At 42.9% G+C, this 19,630-nt stretch overlaps 1 protein-coding gene across 3 annotated transcripts; it reads left to right on the plus strand.

Moving 5' to 3' along the window:
* Positions 1–1,817: 1,817 nt before the first annotated feature.
* Positions 1,818–18,268, plus strand: PSMA6 (proteasome 20S subunit alpha 6). Of its 3 annotated transcripts, none has more exons than XM_073349035.1 (7): positions 1,818–2,091; positions 6,458–6,552; positions 8,144–8,225; positions 8,544–8,699; positions 10,481–10,659; positions 13,805–13,899; positions 18,068–18,268. In XM_073349035.1, exons 3-7 carry the CDS (start codon positions 8,210–8,212, stop codon positions 18,123–18,125), a joined length of 504 nt encoding a protein of 167 aa, XP_073205136.1. In that variant the 5' UTR covers positions 1,818–2,091; positions 6,458–6,552; positions 8,144–8,209; the 3' UTR covers positions 18,126–18,268. The 3 variants fall into 3 exon arrangements, with proteins under 3 accessions (XP_073205136.1, XP_073205134.1, XP_073205135.1); XM_073349033.1 differs by having other exon boundaries at positions 1,929–2,095; XM_073349034.1 differs by lacking the exon at positions 13,805–13,899 and having other exon boundaries at positions 1,929–2,095.
* Positions 18,269–19,630: the final 1,362 nt, after the last annotated feature.

Genomic DNA, 19,630 nt, shown 5'->3' on the forward strand with positions numbered 1-19,630 from the left:
GCTTCAGAGACAGAGGCCTGGAATGTGTTAAAAGTACATCTCAAAACCCTTTCAAGGTCAAAGGTGTTTGGTGTATTTGGAGAAGCATCCTTTTTTTATTTAAGGTGTATTTTTTAAGGTAATAAGTCAGAGGTGGGCAAACTATGGCCCGCGGGACCCTCCTGCCCGGCCCCTGAGCCCCTGACCTGGGAGGCTCACCCCCAGTCCCTGCCCCGCTGTTCCCCCTCTCCCGCAACCTCAGCTCATTGCACTGCCGGCGCAATGCTCTGGGCAGTGCAGCGGGGCTGCGAGCTCCTGGGGCAGCGCAGCTGCAGAGCCCAGCCTGATCCAGTGCTCTGTGCTGCACGGTAAAGGCGCAGGGAGCAGGGCAGGTTGGATAGAGGGCAGGGAAGTTCGGGGGAGTGGTCTGGGGGTGGTCAGAGGGCGGGGAACAGAGGGGTTGAATGGGGGCAGGGGTCGGGGGCAGTCAGGAATTGGGGGGGTTGGATGGGGCGGTGGGGGGCAGTCAGGGGACAGGGAGAAGGGGTGGTTGGATGGGGCAGGAGTCCCAGGGGGGCAGTAAGGAAGGAAAGGGGGGTTGGATGGGGCGGCAGGGGTGCAGTCTGGCGCAGGAGTTCCGGGGACAGTCAGGGGACAGAGAGAAGGGGTGGTTGGATGGGGAAGGAGTCCCAGGGGGGGCCGTCAGGGAGCAGTGGGGGTTGGATGGGGCAGGAGCCCGGGGGCGGCTATCAGGGGGCAAGACGTGTCGGGGGGGGGCGGATGGAGGGGCTGGGCCACGTCCCCCTCCCTTAACCGGCCCTCCATACAATTTTCGAAACCCGATGCGGCCCTCAGGCCAAAAAGTTTGCCCACCCCTGTAATAAGTGTAGCTGTAGCTATATTTGTGGCTACTCCTGGGAGGGAGAAGAGGTGGTCTGTTTGCAAAGATCCACCCACTTTTATAGTTAGAACAACATGTTCACAGTGGAAGTAGAATGGATCGAGGGTCATGCAACTTCCCAAACTGCTTTTCTCCACCTTGGGAGGGCCAGCATCCCAACTTGGCCTAGTTCAGGATTTTCCAAATTGTATACCACTGGTTGTATATTAGTTTGATGTTCCAGCCATCTGCTTCACACCAGTTCTTTTGGAAGGGGTAGGTGAACCAACATGAGAGCTGCAGGCCTGATCTGTCACACAGTGCTCCTACAATGTAGGAACTGCACACTGGGGACATCTGCGTGGCCACTCTGTGAATCTTCAATATGCAACAGGGGCTGGGTGGCGGCGATAACTGCAACGGTGCAATCTTCTCCCGAGTCTGAGGACAGCTGGATTTGTTGGCCCTCAGTTTCTGAGACAGCCTTGCCCAGGTGAACACTGGTGTCCCACGCCTCATTGGCGAATTACATCATTAAACTTTTAAATATTGCAGCTTCCCAGCCAGTGGCCTGATGTGAACAGGTGGCGATGCTCCAACACCCAGGACAGGCTAGGTTAGACAGTGCTGGCAGGAGGGGATGTTGCTGGTCACCCCCAGCCCTAACAGGGCCACCGGCAAAAGGTGCAGCCCCCCGGCGTGCCCTGTGCGCTTGGGGCAGGTGCAAAGGTCACAGCGACCCCCTGCCTGGGCAGGCAAGCGACAGCACCTCCAACACCTTGGAAAGAGGCCAGCAGAGCGCCTGCGCAGTGAAGGGCCGCTACCTCTCGTTTCGTTTGCATGCTCAGTATCAAAAGACCTCACGCTCCTGCGTCTGCGCAGTAGGCGGGGGTTTGTAGCTGCATGGGGGAGGGCAGGCTGTTGATTACACGCGTGCGCAGAGGAGCGGACGCGTGCTGTCGAAGCGTGTCGCGACTATACGCGAGCTAGCGGCTCCTCGGCCCTGGCTCATCGATGGTGTGTTATTTGCGCCTGCGCCGAGGAGCACGTGCCCGCGTGCCCCGGAAGCACTCCCTGTCCCAGACTCAGGCTGGTGGGAACGGGCCTTGCACGCTGCGTTACCGGCCGGTCTCCTGCGCCGCTGCCGCCTTCCCCCCGCCATGTCCCGAGGTTCCAGCGCCGGCTTCGACCGCCACATCACTATCTTCTCCCCCGAGGGCCGCCTCTACCAAGTAGGTGAGTGTCCGGCACGGCAGCCGCCGACCTGCCCCGTCATGGTGCGGGCCGGGCCCTTGCCCCGGGCCTGGGCCCGCCCGGCTCCCGGGGCCCGCCTGTGCTTGTTGCTCCGGGGGCGCTCGGGTCTGACGCTGCCGAGATTGGGGAGACGCTGCCGCCGTTTCTCGGGGGGCGGCTTGGGGGGTTGCCACAGGGGCGGTGTCCCAGCGCGGACTGCACCGTCATGGGGGGCGGGAGCTCAGCATGGCCCTCCCCCCACCACCGCTCCTGGGGGGTGGGGGGCTGCAACGCGCTCCACGAGCTACCCCTACGCACAGCGAGCGGGGGAGCGTAACCAGCCACCCAAAGTGCTTGCAGTCCCTCCCATCTTGGGGCCATCTGTAAATTTTATAAGCATACTCTCTACTCCATTAACGAAAATATTGAATAGTGCTGGATGCAGGACAGACCACTGTGGGACCCCTCTAGATAACGTTCCCCCAGTTTGACAGCAAACCATTGATCGTTGCATCTGATGAAGTGGGTTTTAGCCCATAAAAGCTTATGCCCAGATAAATTTGTTAGTCTCTAAGTACTAACAAGTACTACTTGTTTATTCTTTGCATAGTTTTCTCAGTTGTGTGTCCACATTATTGAAGTTTTAATCTGGACCACATTTCCCTAGTTTACTTATGAGAATGTCATGGGGGACTGTGTCAAGAACCTTACTACAATTAGGATATATCATTCTCCCGCTTCTCCACTAGGTCAGTAAACCTGTCAAAGAAGGAAAATAGGTTGATTTGATCTTGACAAATCCATGCTAATCATTACTTTAAACCCTATTCTCCAAATGCATATAAATTGATTGTTTAATAATTTGTTCCAGTATCTTTCCAGGTATAGAAGTTAGGTTGACTGGTCTATAATTCCCTTAAAGTAATAAAAATAAATGGAGAATTTAGCATTCTAGGTTTGCTACATGATTACCTGAAGTAGTTGGGGGAAGGGAAGTAATGGAATGTGACTGATTAAGAATATTATTTTTGAGCAGCCAGTCAGTTTTCAGGTTGACTCTTTGCTTTCTTGGATGGCCCATGAATGTTTGTTAGTTCCAAACACTTTTGTTGGCTGCCATACTAATAAAAAAAATGCAAAGCACTGATTCGTGTAATGCTCGACTGTCCAGATACTTTTCATTCTAAAAGTGTTCTCAGATGTGCATTATCTTACTAGCAAACTTCTTATGTATTAGGGAGAATTGGGCAGTCTCTGGAATTCATTGCCAAGTCAAGAAGATTCTCTCAACTTTAGCATGTACACAATTATTTCCTGCAGTTGTTATACTCTCAACCTGCCACAGTCCCCATCTCTCCAGGTAGAGAACTGGATTAGATGGGAGCACTGTTCTTAGGATCCAACTGTTATAGCACCTTCACGGGCTTGAAGCATGGTGGTTGTATATGTTTATGCTTCTGAAATATTCTTAGCCTCCCACCATCTAGGGGATCAGAAACTTGGGAATTGACATGGCAGTGCAAAGCTCTCTCACTTGCCATACCCAAATTAATCAAATGCTGTATCCTGTTGGATTAGAAAAAACTGTGGTTCTGCATAAATAAAAAAAATACTGTTGCTGTGTAATAACTGAATTGGGACAATCTGAAAATAAAACTGTTTAATTTAGGATATAGATTTAACATAGGGACAAACAAATCAGTATGTGTAGTACAGTATGGCTTTTTTCCCCTCCCACTTTAGTCCCTTATAAATTCAAGTTGCTTAATATAATTATTCAAAATATACTTTAGTTTGTTAAATTAAATGTTGAAAACAATTGGGTAGCACATTGAATGTGACTGCGTGTGCTATAGGGAAGAGCTGACTTTAGGAAGAACTTTGTCTTTTACTTCCCAAAGCTGAGAAACTTGCTGCTGAAATGATGCATGGGTGCTTGGAGAAGGCAACAGTTCTTTTCAGAAGCACCCCTTGTTGCTGTTAACTTGCCTCAGTACTGGCATTCCTGTGTCTTCTATTGTGTCAGCTTTACAAAGAGGAGGTTTCTTTCAAGTAGAATTTGTTGCATAGGTGTGCCTCAATTTCCCCTTTTCCCATTGTTGCGAAGTTCTGCATGCTGTGCAGAGCCTGCTGCAGTTTGAATACATATGCACAGTACCACTGAAATGCTGAAGGATGAAAGTCTGTATAAATGTCAAATACAGTACAGACTCATTTATCTGCGAATCTGCTTAACGCGCGGTAGTGCCATGCCTCCCAGTGCTACCTATTTAACACGTGGGACTCATTAACATGCGGTTCAGGAACTTGCTATATAGCGCTACAGATTTCCTCACTAATTCACTGACAGATCGATGAAATGTGGAGCGGAAACGTGTTGTACATCTTTACAGATATTGGTAAAGACTTATCATGCATGCTTAGTCATTGTCACGTAGAGAGATATATAGTAATATATATACACACTACATTAGAAAATTTTAACCGTAGGCCTAATATAATGGTAGAGGGAAAGCATCAGCATTCCTACACTGTGGTAGAAAAGCTAGCTGCAATAGATAGAGTAAATAGCGGAGAAACCTAAGCCGAAATTTCAAAAGATACTGGGATTGCCGAACCTTCTGAGGAGGACTAAAAACTGATCTAAACTGAACGGCTTTGTACAAAATATTGATTCTGCTGTGGGGCTTAAGCGAAAACGTGTGCGCTATTCAGCGAAAACAGACAAAGCCATGCACACGTGGTTTGCTCAGGAAAGGCTGAAAGGAATGCCGCTAAGTGGGCCAATTCTTCAACCCCAAGTGACAAAATTTGGAAATTTAACAGGGGATGAATCCTTCCAAGCCAGCAAGGGGTTTATAAGTCATTTTAAAAAGCGTCATGGCATAGCGCAAGTATTGATTTTTGGAGAAAGCCAATGAATCAGCCGTGAACGCATTTCATCTGCGGTGAATGATAGACTTCATAAGAAAAAAAAGCACGAGACAAAAAGAGCACTAAACTGCTTTTTTTCCCTAAGGGAATCAGACACTTTTTTCAGCATGGCCCTCTTAACCCGTGGTCCGTTAACACGCGGTCGTGACGGCTTGACTCCCAACATCTGTGCATAAACGGGTCTGTACTGTACTATTGCAATAAAATTACTTAATTGGGACAAGTTAAATTGCAACAAAGGCTTTCTTCGGATATCTCCCTGGAAACTGAGGTAGCGCAATTTATAATGAATGCTTAATCAGAACATTATTAGCATAAATTTTGTTTACTAGTTATAAATTTACCTAGTGCCAAATAGTTAAGTAGTTGATAATTAGGTGTTATGTAAATATGAATTTATAAGCTCTCCTCTTTTAATACACAAGTTACCAAATAAAATCATGGGGAACTTACTTGTTAAGTGCTTAGGAGGCCATAGTCAACAGCAGTGTGGTTTAAGAGATGGAGCCAAATAATTCTAGATAATTGGACTTACAACTTCAGTTGTCGGTTTCTTCTATATAAATAAAATAAAATTCTTTTGGGGAATAAAGTCATTAATGCGATGTTAAGATCCAGAAAATGTTGAGGGACTGCTGAAAGCTCAACCTTTATTTCTGGGCCCCTTGTGATTTTCTTGTTATATGGTCTCTGTCACAAATGGTTTGTTGATTAAGTGCTGTGTATGTAATATAACAAACAGGAATTGCTTATTCATTCTTACAGTACAGACTTGTTTTGATTTAATTTTAAGTCTGAATATCTAATCCAGTGGCTTTAAAATTATAACCATTTAGTTTCTTCAAGTGGAAAGGTTTTTTTTAACTTCAGTTTTTTACATAGCTTCAAAGTTAATGTTTTAACATTGAGCCATTTCAGTCAACCACTGAACTGCTTTTCCTTTATTTGGCTTGTTTTGCAGGTCTTGCTGAGACTTAAAAATCAAGCCAGGCATGAGTACTTGGCACTGTAGTGTAGCTTACTATATAAAGTTTATAAGAAATTTTATTTTATACGCTATATTTAACATAACATCTTGAAGGTGGTAAAGTTAAGGTTGAACTTTCAAACTTAAATCTGTATGTCCTGACTTGACTACCTGATTATTTTTTTTATTAAACCTTAATGTTGCTTGTCTTCCCTCTGGCAGGGACGCAGAATTTCTTGTTTCAAATTTTAAAAGGGAGAGCAACAACATCTAATACTGTTCAGCACTCTAATTGAGCAGAGGAGAGTCAAGCTCGGTATATTTGTCCATTGGGACAAGCTGTTGCAAACAGAGGGCTTGGTCCCCAGTGGGATATATGTGTGTGGTGGGCTTGCAGCCTCTGCCCCCAAATATAATATTAGTGGCAATGGTACAAGTATTTCTGATTATATTTATCTTTCTAGAATATGCTTTTAAGGCTATAAACCAGGGTGGCCTTACATCAGTAGCTGTTCGTGGGAAAGATTGTGCAGTAATTGTAACACAGAAGAAAGTACCCGTAAGTAGAACAAACACACACAACCCTATTTCTGGAATGCAAATAGCAAATTTAGTGAAATTATCAGCCATGTGTCTGTGAATCAAACCAGTGGTTTTCAAACTGCAAGTCGCAACCCAGTACTGGTCACAGCGGCTCTGGTCAACACCACAGTCCAGGCCGTTAAAAGTCCAATCAGTGGTGCTGCCCGGCTAAGGCAGGCTAGTCCCTACCTGTTCTGACTCTGCGCCCTGGAGCGGGGGGGCCACAGGGCTCCGTGTGCTGCCGTGAGCACCGAATCCACACTCCCATTAACCGGGAACTGGCCAATGGGACCTGGGGAGGGTGGTGCCTATGAGCTGGACCAGCTGCTGGCCACTTCCAGGGCGCAGTGCGGTCTGCAATGCCAGGACAGGCAGGAAGCCTGCCTTAGCACCCCTGCTGCGCTGCTGACCGGGAGCCGCCTGAGGTAAGCCCGCGCCCAAATCCCGCATGCCAACCCCAGCCCTGAGCCCCCCCCCCCAACCTGGAGCCCCCTCCTGTACCCCAAACCCCTCATCCCTGGCCCCACCCCAGAGCCCTGATCCTCTCCTGCACCCTAACCTCCTGCCCCTGTTCTGTTGGGTCGCGGGCATCAGTTTTCTTCAACTAGGTCGCCAGAAAAAAAAAGTGTGAAAACCACTGAATTAAACCATACCAGTTTGCCATTATGCCTGCCCTGACTTGCCTTCCTTTTGCTGCTCAAGCGTCTTCTCAGCACCCAATGCCACGCCATATAGTTCCGTTATTGCAAAGCCCTGGGCCACCTGAGAATACATCTGTCTTTGAGGTGTAGGACTGTTTACCTGTGCATTTTTCCCAGTTCTGCTGTTCTGAAACCTTACCTGTAAAGCACTGTATCAGTGGTACAGAGAGGAAGACTTCAGTAAATGTCTGTCAGCACATTGAATGGAGTGACACAGCAATGCTGAGGAAGAGAAGCAGGCAAAAATTTAACTCCTAATTTGAAGAGCAGCAAACATACTAGGGGTTACTAAATCTTTGTCTAGGGATCTTCAAAATTGTCCTGGGGAAGAGGTTTCCATCTTCCTCCATTGCACCTCAGTGACTAATCTTTGATGGGGTCCCCTTCTTCCTTTGCTACCTGTTTGACTGATCACTGGAACATAGTAGTAGAAATTCTTCCCACATTTCTGCAGAACAAGATACTAGGAACTTATAGTGGAAATTCAGCAACTCTGTGCAAATGCAGTGTGATGTTGGAACTTTCCCCCTCTTTCCAAGCTGATAGTAGATAGTGGAGTGCTTGGAAGACCATTTCCACTGTAATTTTCTGATTTCTGCCTCTTGTTGGCCTGAGGACAGGTCTACACTTAAAATGCTGCATTGATGCAGCTGCACCACTTAAGTGAAGACACTCCTACACTGACGGGAGAAGCTTACCCATCAACACAGCACTGTTTGCATGGGGAGGTTATGGTCGGTATAACTGCATTGCTCAGGGGTGACGTTTTTCCCCTGTAGCGTAGACCTGGCCTCAGTGATCTGGTAATAATATATGGGTAAAGGACTATTGTTTCTTTTAAATTATTTCAGTATTTTTGTCTATTAGGACAAGTTATTGGATTCCAGCACAGTGACTCATTTATTCAGAATTACTGAAACTATTGGATGTGTAATGACAGGAATGACAGGTAATTTACCTTCTGTTTAAATATCCAAATTTTTAAAATACTTTCTTTTATTACTTCATTTCATGTTATGTTGATGTTTGCAAACTCCTGTAATCCAAAATTGGAGATGAGGCTTAAGAGATTTGCTATTTACAAACTGACAATTTATTTAAATAGATTTAGCACAGTGGGATCTTCCAGGGTGGAGATCCGGTTATTACTATCAACAGCATATCCAGCAATTCAATGTGGTGTGTTTTCAAGAACTTTCTCTAAACATTTTTTTAGTGGAAGTAGTGCTTACTTTAGTGGAAGTAAATATTTTGTCTTTTATATTAGCTGACAGCAGGTCTCAGGTTCAGAGAGCCCGCTACGAGGCTGCTAACTGGAAATACAAGTATGGCTATGAGATCCCAGTGGACATGCTGTGTAAAAGGATTGCAGATATTTCTCAGGTCTACACACAAAATGCTGAAATGAGGCCTCTTGGTTGCTGTAAGTATAGTAAAGTGTACCAAATTGATAAATCTAAGATACAGATTTTTTTAAATTAAACATATGGGAACAAATTCTAACCAACTTTTCTAGATATGTAAAATGATATGGGCATATTGTAAAGAGTAGTGGTGACTAATGGTTAAAACAGGTGTTGGCATCTGGACTGTGGGATTATGTTGCTGTTTCTTCAATTGACTCGCCATATGAACTCAGGCAAACCATTTCACTTTGAGGAAGCCTAATTTAGTCAAAAAATGCTGTTGCAAGGAGGAGAAACGTTTTGGGAAACCTGCCTGCTCTCCTAGTGGGCTGCTTGCAGTCTGGGTTCCAGGGTCCATAGCTCCAGAGAGTAGCCCTTCCTTCAGGGACCCTGAAGTATCTGACTCCCTCACATGTAGCAGGGAGCCTAGCAGCCCCTGGGACTTCTAGGCTCCCAGCTGTGCGGCAGGAAGGGCACCAGAGCGTGGAGCCTAGAAACCCTGAGTGTCTTGCTGTAAGTGTAGCCCCACCAGGCTAGGGCTTCCAGTCTCCTTGCTTGGACCTGGGAGCCTCACCTCTATCTGGGGCTGGGCTTCCAACTCCATAGCGGGGAGCCCGGAAGCCTAGAGAACCCAGCTCCAGCAGGGGCTCTAAGGGGGTTCTAGGATCCCTTCCACAGAGCTTGGAAATCCTGGGACTGGCTTACAGGGTCTGCAGCCCTCAAAAGTAGCCCCAACATGCAGACTTCCCTGGGGCCAGGGAGCAGAGCTGCAGACACTGGGAGCACTAGCAGAAGCTCAATTAAGTTTACATTCTTGTCAGTTTCACGAATTTTGTTCAGAAACACGGTCTTTTGGTGTTTCTGAAAGAAGTTTCTTGGTTTTGCTGAGAAATTGACAAATTTGGTTTCATTCCTATGCGAAATAACCCCAATTTTAAAAAAACCTGAAAATTAGTGCAGACCAAAAATACAAGTTTCAGCCAGCTCTATTTATGGTGCTTAATCTGCTCAGAGTGTACTGAGGTTTTAATTTACTGTTTTAAAATTGCATATTGAATGTATATACAATGGTAAATCTCAACTCCGCATCTGTTTATTACTTGTACTTAGCACATGCATAAAATTAGTAGTTCAGAGATCTTAAATCTACACTGGTAAAGTCAGATGAGCATCTAAGATCTACAAGTTTAATTGTCTTTGAAGTTCTTTCTTTTCCTTCACTTTTTTAAATCTATGAAATTAAATAGAAATGTAATGCAGTGTGAGGCAATATTGTAAAGTTAAAATGTCAGTCAAAAATGTACAAGTTAAGGTTCCAGTGCTTTCATTAACTTGACTATGCAACGTATTTGTAAGATTTCCTATTTTTTTTCCAGGTTAAATGTATGATTAAATTTATGACATTCTACAAAAAAAAAATAGTACAGGATGGGCTCTGCGGCTGACTTTTTAACCTTGTTACTGGCACCTTAACTTCTGTATTACCTGACCTTGTGGCTCTCTCGCAAAGTCAACACTGCATTGAATGAATGGTTTGTTTTGTGTGAGATAAAAACCTGGTTTGGTCTAAAATGAGGTACAGTTCCTAGAAATGAGGTGCAATTGAGCAGTATGTCACCTTAGTGATAAAGGGGAAATGTGAACCTCAGAATAATGGGGCTAGGTCCAAAAAGGTATTTAACTGTGCACTGTCCCGGTTCATACTAGAGGAGAGTCTACGTTCTAAAAATCAGAATCCCCAATCACATGGCACTTTGGTTATATCAAAAATTAAAATGTAAAGTTATTTTATTTATAGGCATGATACTGATTGGTATTGATGAAGAACATGGCCCTCAGGTATACAAGTGTGATCCTGCAGGTTACTATTGTGGGTTCAAGGCCACAGCTGCAGGAGTCAAACAAACAGAGTCAACCAGCTTTCTTGAAAAGAAAGTGAAGAAGAAATATGACTGGACGTTTGAACAGACAGTAGAGGTAAGCCAGAAGGGGAAAATCAAACTGAGCCAAAAGCGCTCTACTGCCTGTAGTGCTTGTGTAAAGGGTTATGATGCAAAGAAGTGTTTGTGTTTCCTCCTTTTGTTAGGTGCATTTTTTAATCAGTGTTTCATAAGGCTGTTCATATGCCCAAATGTCCCACCAGTGTATCAAAGATTCCTTGTAAAACACAAAAGTCGTACACATTGACATTAGAATGTTGTATTAGATGGCTTGCCACCATTTGCCCTCCAATATCTATATATAGTTGGCTTTGCCTTAAGGATTTTCTCAATGTTATTGTTTAGTTGTTGGATGTGTAATATTTTCCTTCCTTGTAAACTGACAAAAGCAGTGAAATCTAGTTTTGTTCCACCCTTCAAGTTCTTTTGACTATAGACAGTGTTTTTCCTTTTAGAAATAGGATTCTTATATTAGCACAAACTGAACTAAAGTCATTTACTTGTTATCAGCTTTCAGTGCTCCTGGCCTGTTACTGCAGAGTTGTCATTGCCATTTTAAGTGTGGTGGTTGCTCAGGATCCTGCATTGTGGAAGCCAGGAAATCCTGTCATCAGTTTGTAGTTGTCATATTGGATTTGCTGTCTGAGGAGCAAGTCACTGAAGATGGTTTTGAAGGCTTTTAAACCAACCTGCATGCGAGAAAGCACTTTAAAATAGGAGGTTACTATATTCTAGGAGGTTATGTAGCACCAGTGCTGACAGTTGTGGTGAGTGCAGATGATTTTTGCAGCTGCAATGCTAGAATCGTCTTGGTCAAGGATGCATCTCCTCTAATGGAGATGTATATCCATAGGGCTACCAGTAGAAGCCTTGATAGGAAGATAGTGACTTCCTGATCCTCCATATTTGGCCTGTTAGAGGGGCAAGGTACTAAAAGTGCAGTTATGCCAGAGATTATAGTGCTATTTTCAGCGAGGGAAGTGGTGAGTTTACTATGCATTTTAGGGCAGATTTTAAAATTACTTTCTGTAAGTCAGTTGAGGGTGTGCATGTGTGTGGGGGTTCCAGTTGTATTTTTCTTTCCTCTGAAACTGACCACAAAACAAGTAGCTCCTAAAAATAAGTTATGGAAGCTAATATGTCCCCATTGAACATCAGTCCCACTGCACTCTGATTTCTTGTACATGGATACTATTTATCCTGCTTTTCCACTGAAGGAAAGATGAAGGGCCAGGAAATCACCATGATCCTAGTACTACAGAGTGTGGCTGGGTATAGTAATGCACTGACTGACTCCTGTGATACTCCATTCAGCAATTGTATGCCTGTTATTGCATATGTGTACATGTAGTAAGTATAATGCCAGCTATTATGGAAATCATCATTCAAGACACAGCCTTAATATGTAAACACTATCTTGTGTAAATTTTCCTTACTGTTTCAGCTAAACATAAGAGATTTGAGTTTAAACAATCCTCTTCATGATCCATCTATTTCTCCTATCTGATCTTGTGATACACCAAACACTGCAGTCACAAACTATAATAACCTTAAAATAAAATCCTCCACTGCAGGATTCAACAGGAGATGGCTTATTTAAATACAGATACATGTTTAGAAATGGAATTGAGAAGTTTAGCTAAATTGTTACGGTTTTTCTTCAAGTCTGCACTACTGTGTAAGCTTTTAAAAAGCTTTGTTAGCATTAGAACATGTTAACACTTTGCTTATATTCAGTTACAAATTACAGCCTTATAGGGACAATTAAACAGTCATAATTTTAACACCTAAAATTATTAGAGCTGAAAACTGGGGTTTTCAAAAGAGCATTAAGGGTGTTAGTTCAATGTGAGATGAATACCTAACTCCTTCAGACTCTTGAGTATCCCATCCAAAATAGTTGTCTCAAAAATAAAAATTATTTTGCCATTGTTTGCTGGCTTCTTGTGTATCACTCACATTGGGCAATTGAAGTAGATTGAGTCTATTCCTAGTCAGTTTCATATTCTGTTTTTAATGCATAGCACTGCAATGTTTTGGAAGCAAATGCTTGAAAGGAATGTTTAAATGCAAATAAGTTCCAATCAATTCATAGAAACACGTCTATTGGTGTCCTTTTTTTAATTTTGTAAAAATATCTTCACAAGCCTATATTTTGGGCTATGTTGACCCCATTAAATGTTCCTTTTAAAATTTGAGTCAGCCATGATAAGTGACTCTGCTGAGCAAAACCAAGAAACCTGATGGCATCTTCATGCTTTTCCAGGATCCTAGTGAAAGCCTTTAAGTGATGTGTGTTTGATTAAAAAGATTCTTTCATAATCTGGCTTCTACTGGACCCTGTAATGAAGGCATAATACTACTACAACACATCAGTTTAGTGTTTCAGAAATTATTGCATTTCTATTTATTTTTCAGTTTAAATAACAAGATGATGCCTATCCAAGGCTCTAGTCACCCTAATACACCATTAACAATACGATATCAGCAACATTAAAATCAGTTTGGCCAGCTAGCCATCTACAAAAGATCTTTTCTGTCCCTTCATTGTTATGAGAAGCCTCAACATTACAGTTATGACTTCAGTGCAGGATTAAGTATGGAAAGAGGTTGAGAGAGAACACTTGTAACACATACCTTGGATAATTAGTAAAAACAGAAAAGGTAATAATCATGGTTAAGTGCAGTATTTCTTCCCCAATATGAGGGCATGTTATAAAAAAAGATCATAATGAAATAGAAACTGCACAAGTGACTTGTATATCTGTTTGTGAAAAGCATGGTGGTGATTCCAAGTCCTCAAAAAAAAAAAAAAACCACCAAGGTAAAACTGGCTTGTAATTAAGATGTCTAGATTGTTTTCGGTTTTTTTGTTGGTGGTAAATGTGTTCTATTTCCAGCTCAAATCAAAAGATTTTAACCTTTGCATGGTAAACAACTTGTTGGATTTTCTTATCAGGAAATCCCAAGATACACTGATTATTAAGGGGGTCCTTATCTTGTAGATCATTTGCCTGGGGTGAAGAGAGAGAGCTGAATTTTGCAACAGGAGCAATTTATGTTTGAAAATTTGGGAGTATGTGGGGGAGAGATGGAGTGATTTAATTTGAAATTGAAAGGTGGTAGCTCTTGAAAATGTTTTGAGTGCTCTTTCTTCAGTATTTCTTTTATCTAACTTTTAGACAGGTATAACTTGCCTGTCTACTGTTCTGTCCATTGATTTCAAACCTTCGGAACTAGAAGTTGGAGTAGTTACAGTTGAAAATCCTAAATTCAGGTAAGTTAAATTACTGTAGTGGAACTTGCTGTGCTTTCTGGGTTATGAATGGCTAATTTTAACTCCCTCCCTTCAGAAAGGTAGATTAAAATATAGATGGAAATGAAGACATGGGGGGGGAATGGCTTGCCACTTTCTAAATATTTGGGGTGTGGGGAGAGTTTGACTTCCTTTCAGATCACTTTTTGCAGTTGGGAACTGTGGTCCTACTTTAAGCTCTGACTAGACAGGAAGACTTTAAAAAAAAAAACCAAACATGTTTTTAAGCAGCACTTAATTAAAACATTAGCACCTAGTATAGTCTGGTACTGACTAGACATGGTCTACCATCCTCTTCCCTTTCCATTGACCATGATAACTAACATGTTCTAGAGGTGTTAAACCTTGTATATGCTAGGTGTTAAATGGTGTTTAACAACATAGCATCATAGAAATGTAGGGCTGGATGGGACCGTGAGAAGTCATCTTGTCCATCCTTCTCTTTCCATTCCCCCACACCCCCATGCTGAAGCCTAGACACTATCCCTGACAGGTGTTTGGAGGCTTTTAAGAATAGGCTGGAAGACGATAGGGATTCTGTAACCTCTCTTGGAAGCCTGGCCTATTGCTTATAGTTAGATTTTCCTAATAAGTAAGTTAAACCTCCCTTGCTGCAGATTAAACCAATTACTTTTTGTCCTACCTTCAGTGGACATGGAGAACAGCTGATCACCTTCCTCTTTATAACAGTGTAGTGAAGGGAGACTTACCAACACAGCACCTCCTGCTGGTCATCTGGGAATTAGCTCTTTTCCAGTGTACAGAGCTCCCTCTGCAGGCCAGTGTCTTGCTTGCCACTGGCCCCGTGTCCCTCCCAGTGCCCTTTACCTCAGGGTTCTGCCCACAGCAGTAACCCCCTTACTCTGGGTCTCCCCTCCCTCTAAACCCATCTTGCCTCAGTGGCTACTGCCAGTCATCATCTAGACCCCGCTCACTGGGGCAAACTGCAGTCTGTAATGACCACTCATCATTGGCAAGGGGCTAACCCCAGCCTGCACCTCTGCAACCCCAATAACTGTGTAGGCCTTTACCAAGGCCTGCAGCCTGGAGGTTTACCAGGCTCGAGCTCCCTTGCCCTATTCCCCAGCACTGCTCCAGTTCTGGCCCACACCCCTCTTATCAGGGCCAGCTGGGCCCTAATTGAGCTGGCCACAGCTGTGGCTGCTACTCCAATCAGCCTAGCTTGGCTGTTTTAACCCCTGTTCTTCAGGAGTGGGGCAGCTGCCCCACCACAAACAGCCCTTAACCTATTTGAAGATTGTTATCAAAAACCCCTCAGTCTTCTTTTCTCAAGGCTAAAAATGCCCAGTTCTTTTGAAGTTTCCTCAGAGCTCAGGTTTTCGTGTTTGTTGCTCTACTCTAGGCTGTCCCAGTTTATCCACATCTTTCTTAGTGTGGTGCCCAGAATTGGACACACTACTCCAGCTAAGGTGTCACCAGAGCCTAACTGAATAGGACATTTACCTCCTGTGTCTTTTATATAAGACATTCCTGTTGATACACCCCAGAATAATAGCTTTTTTCATAAGTGCCTCACGTTATCAGCTCATATTCAGTTTGTGATCCACTATAATGCCCAGATCCTTTTGTGCAGTACTACTGCTTGGCCAGTCATTCCCCATTTTGTATATGTGCATTTGATTTTTTTTCATCCTAAGCGTAGTACTTTTCCCTTGTCTTTATTGAATTTCATCTTGTTGATTTAGACCAATTCTCGTCCAATTTGTTGAGGTTGCTTTGAATTCTAATCCTACCCTCAAAAGTGCTAGCAACCCCCTCCCGGCCTGGTTTCATCTGCAGATTTTTATAAGCACATTCTCCACTCCATTATCCAAGTAATTAATAAAAATACTGAATATTGAACACAGTAATTGCAACGTGTTCACTAACATGCATTTTTTAAAAACACTTTTTCCTAATATAGAGAAGGTCTTTGAGTAAACCTTCTGAAGTAAATATCACTGAGATAACTCTTGCTCATTCTTGAAAAGTGGTGGTTAGGTTTATGGGTACATGCAACTTAAAATATAGATTAAATCAGTGTTAGCTGCACCTTTTTCCTCCTCTCGATCTTTGAGTATACCCCTCCAGTTTTGAGTCTCTTGCCTTTACCTGTTGGGGTGTTGGATCTTTTGTCTTCACGTAATCTGGGGTGGAATACTGTGATTTTACAGCACCTTTTGCACTAACCATGATTACTCTGCAGGCCCAACTGGGTTGTGTGCCAGCAAGTCTTCCTTTCGGGAGCTGTGACCTCTGACCACTTGTGAACATGGGATCCAGATAGCTCTTTCAAAACAAATATTGTTTAATCTCAATAGTAGGAAGAAAGCATAGTAAGAGAACAGGGTTTTTAACACAAAAGGTCTACAAGCATATTTATTTTAAATAAACTTAGGTAGGATGTAGTTTACCCCAAACTCTGCCCCCCTGGGTTGTGGAGTCTGTCTACCCAGTTGATAAACCTACTAATTCCTTTGTTATCTTTGCTCCTTGAGCCTAGTCAGACTGGCTTGGCCATCTTTTGGGAGGGGTATCTGGGCGAGACTTCAACAGAGTTGGTTTTCTGCATTGTCCATTAAGAGTCAGTAACTGGGATTGTCTAGAGCTATTACCCACTTTCTGGTTGCGTGCACTGCTTGTATAAATGCTTTGTAATCATACTATGCAACAGAATAACAATCCCAAACGAAGACTCTTGAATCAAACTGCATCTCCCCCCTTGCTTCTGTCTTAATTGGTCATGTAAATTAGAGATCTTTAGTCATAGCTGTGTGCTAATCTGAATTTAGAACAGGGGGAAATATTTTTAATTTGAATGTAAGCTTTTTCTGTTATTTGGCTGGAAGCTAAGTTGTAGTACTGGTCGCTTCAGAATCCATGACTGAAGTAATCAGGAATAATGAACTTGGTTTATAAATTTTATGTAAACTTGGCCAAGCCCTACCTGAAAATATATATTTAAAAAAATTATGGATGGCTCTACCTCTGTCTGTTGGAACTTTTTTCCAAACATGCTTTAAAGACACCCCCGTTAAGGACACTGTACTCCATTGGCAAAGCCAGCAAGCTTATAAACGCTACAGGCCAAATAGCTCCATATCAAGTTTCTTATGAAGTCATTTGAAGATGGCTACGTTAAAGGCTGCATTTAGAATCACTGGGGGCTTTAGTATATACCTAGGTTCAAGGAACACATTGGCTCTAGTTGTGAAACCAGTGGAACTTGTAAGCTCCCTAGATCAATTAGGTCTGGATTTCTTTCTTTCTCTTCCTTTAAAATTGACATCATTGCAACCTTAAGGGGAAATATCAAATACAGAGTCTGGAACTTCCAAAAGGGATAGTTGTTTTCACAGCACTAACCTGGCCATGGTGTACATATATCTTCTGTTCATGTTTACTTAGTTAAATTTAATGTATTTGTTCTTTAATATTTAACCTGTGCAAGCATGGTGTAACATCAGTTTTGGGGATTTCCTAACTTGAGTGCTTGTTAATGCAATATTAAGGGTGAAATAATGCTGGCTTTTTGCATTTAATACATTTTAGGAAAACTAAATGCAAGTTAGCTCAGTGTTAAATGGCACAGAAGATTCCCTCCTAACAGGACACCTACTGCCATGCTCCCCTTTTTGCTGCTGCCATTCAGGGGCCCATGCTAAGGCTTTTCCCTTGTATTCCCTGACAGTGGGTGTGTATGCTGCGGGAGGTGGGACTTCCATATTTGGTCATAGCCATCCTTTCAAGAAAAGAGGGCCAGAATTTGAATCCCCTTTGGAGTAATGGTCCTACTGATTGCTTTGGACCACTCTTATTTTTTTTCCCCACCCCAGTACATCATAGTAGCTACCTCATCAGCTTTGCAAGGGTATTACTAATGACTATATAATGACCTGTTCTGTCCCACCACTGTCACCATTGCTCTCCAGGACCCTAGACTCTCTCCTGTTGGTTTTTCAAAAATAATCACCATGGCTCATTCATTGCTGTAGCAATTATTTTAAAAAGACAGAAGATGCAGCTGTACTACTTACATTTGTTTGTGGGGGCATTAAAGATGGAAGACAGTGGGTTAAGGGGAAGAATAAACAAAACTATTTCTGGAATGCTTTTTTTCCCCCTTTAGGATCCTTACAGAAGCGGAGATTGATACGCACCTCGTAGCTCTAGCAGAGAGAGATTAACTAGTTTTCCTAGTCGCATTGACTGCTTCTGGCAAGGATGTTTGGTAAAAAGAAAACACTTATTAATGGCTCTGGATTATGGTTTGAAAATGGAATGTTATATGGTGTATTTTACTCTGTCCAAATAAAACAGGTTTTTGAAACCGTTTGGTGTTTGCTTTAATTTTCATATTTTGGTTAAAACAAGAGCTTGCTTTTTTAGTGTTGTGAAAACATAATTCAAAATATGATAGCTTGGAACACTTTTGCAGTAATTTGCCTCTTGCCTAATGGGTTCTTGAAGGAAAAAAGGTAATGAATTGATTCCCTAGGTTTGGCACAACTAACTTTTTGTGTCACTATTAACCCCAAATGCTTATTTTGGGCCATTAGTTCTGATTTTGTCTTGTAATATTTCTGTACGTTTCTGTAGTGCCATTCATTACAAACCTTTCATCGCTTCTGTAACCCAGTAACATAGTACCCTATTTTATAGATGGAAAATATGAAAACTGGAGAAGGTAAAGTAACTTGCCCAAGTTCATACAGTGATACAGCAACGAAGCTGAGTCCATTCCTCAGCCATTTGACCACACTGTTTTCAAGATCACACTTTTTCTTCAGAATAGATGCTGAATATAACAAAAGACAGCACCCTCCACCACAACGTTCGGTTTAGCATCCCCACAGTTAGAACTTTCTGTTGGGGAAAAGTACATAAATCATTAGATTTTTTCGATTGAATTTGGCTGATTTAAGCCAAACTCCTTAAACTTCCTGATTTAAGGTGTTGGGCAACTGTGATGCTTCCCAGGGGTATCCAGGGTTGTGAGGCACCTCCCTACAACCTTCCCTTACCTGAGGATGTCTTGTCTGTGTCTATTTTGGGTCAGTTTCCCAGCACCACCGCCAGCCTCTGGCAGCACGAGCACTGCCTCCCAGATTGCTCCAGGCTTTTTGTCTGTCTCTCTTTTAGCACACACCAACCCAAGTCCTCCAAGTGTCCCTCTGGAGCGCCCAGCCCCTGATCCACTGAACGCTCTCAGAACGTCCAGATTCTGTGCTCCCAAAGGAATAATACATACCAACTTTCTAATTGCACCTCAGGATCAGCATTCCACTTAATTCAACAGAGTGAAAACAAGAACTTCTTTATTAACAAAGATACATATGATAGCAAGTAAGATTGTGTAACCATTTTTTCCAGTAAAACAATCACATGCTTTCCAAAGCATAAACTTAACTCACAAGACATTCCCCTGTCTCCTGTATACCCCAAGTCTCTTTCTCAGCATGTTCAACCAGGCTGGCTGAAATTTTCCTTCCCTTGTCTTTCCAGTTTGAAGGATAACAGGAATACCTCCGTACCTCCAGTTATACTTTACAAAAAATATGTTGTCTTTACTTGTCAACAGGATAACCCCTCTTGTTTTTTTTTTTTCTTGCAGCACTTCTAGTCTATTCATTAGCATTTGACTCAATCGGCAAATAAAATTCCATTGTGAGATACACAAGGGTCAACCACT

This window comes from Lepidochelys kempii, chromosome 6 (assembly GCF_965140265.1).
Source record: "Lepidochelys kempii isolate rLepKem1 chromosome 6, rLepKem1.hap2, whole genome shotgun sequence".
Taxonomy (NCBI): domain Eukaryota; kingdom Metazoa; phylum Chordata; order Testudines; family Cheloniidae; genus Lepidochelys; species Lepidochelys kempii.

Excerpts from the sequence above, each read along its gene's own strand:
- PSMA6 (XM_073349033.1), top strand. The coding sequence starts at position 2,020 with ATGTCCCGAGGTTCCAGCGCCGGCTTCGACCGCCACATCACTATCTTC. Across the intron at positions 6,553-8,143 it reads TAACACAGAAGAAAGTACCC|GACAAGTTATTGGATTCCAG; the intron begins GTAAGTAGAACA and ends TTTGTCTATTAG. Across the intron at positions 8,226-8,543 it reads TGTAATGACAGGAATGACAG|CTGACAGCAGGTCTCAGGTT; the intron begins GTAATTTACCTT and ends CTTTTATATTAG.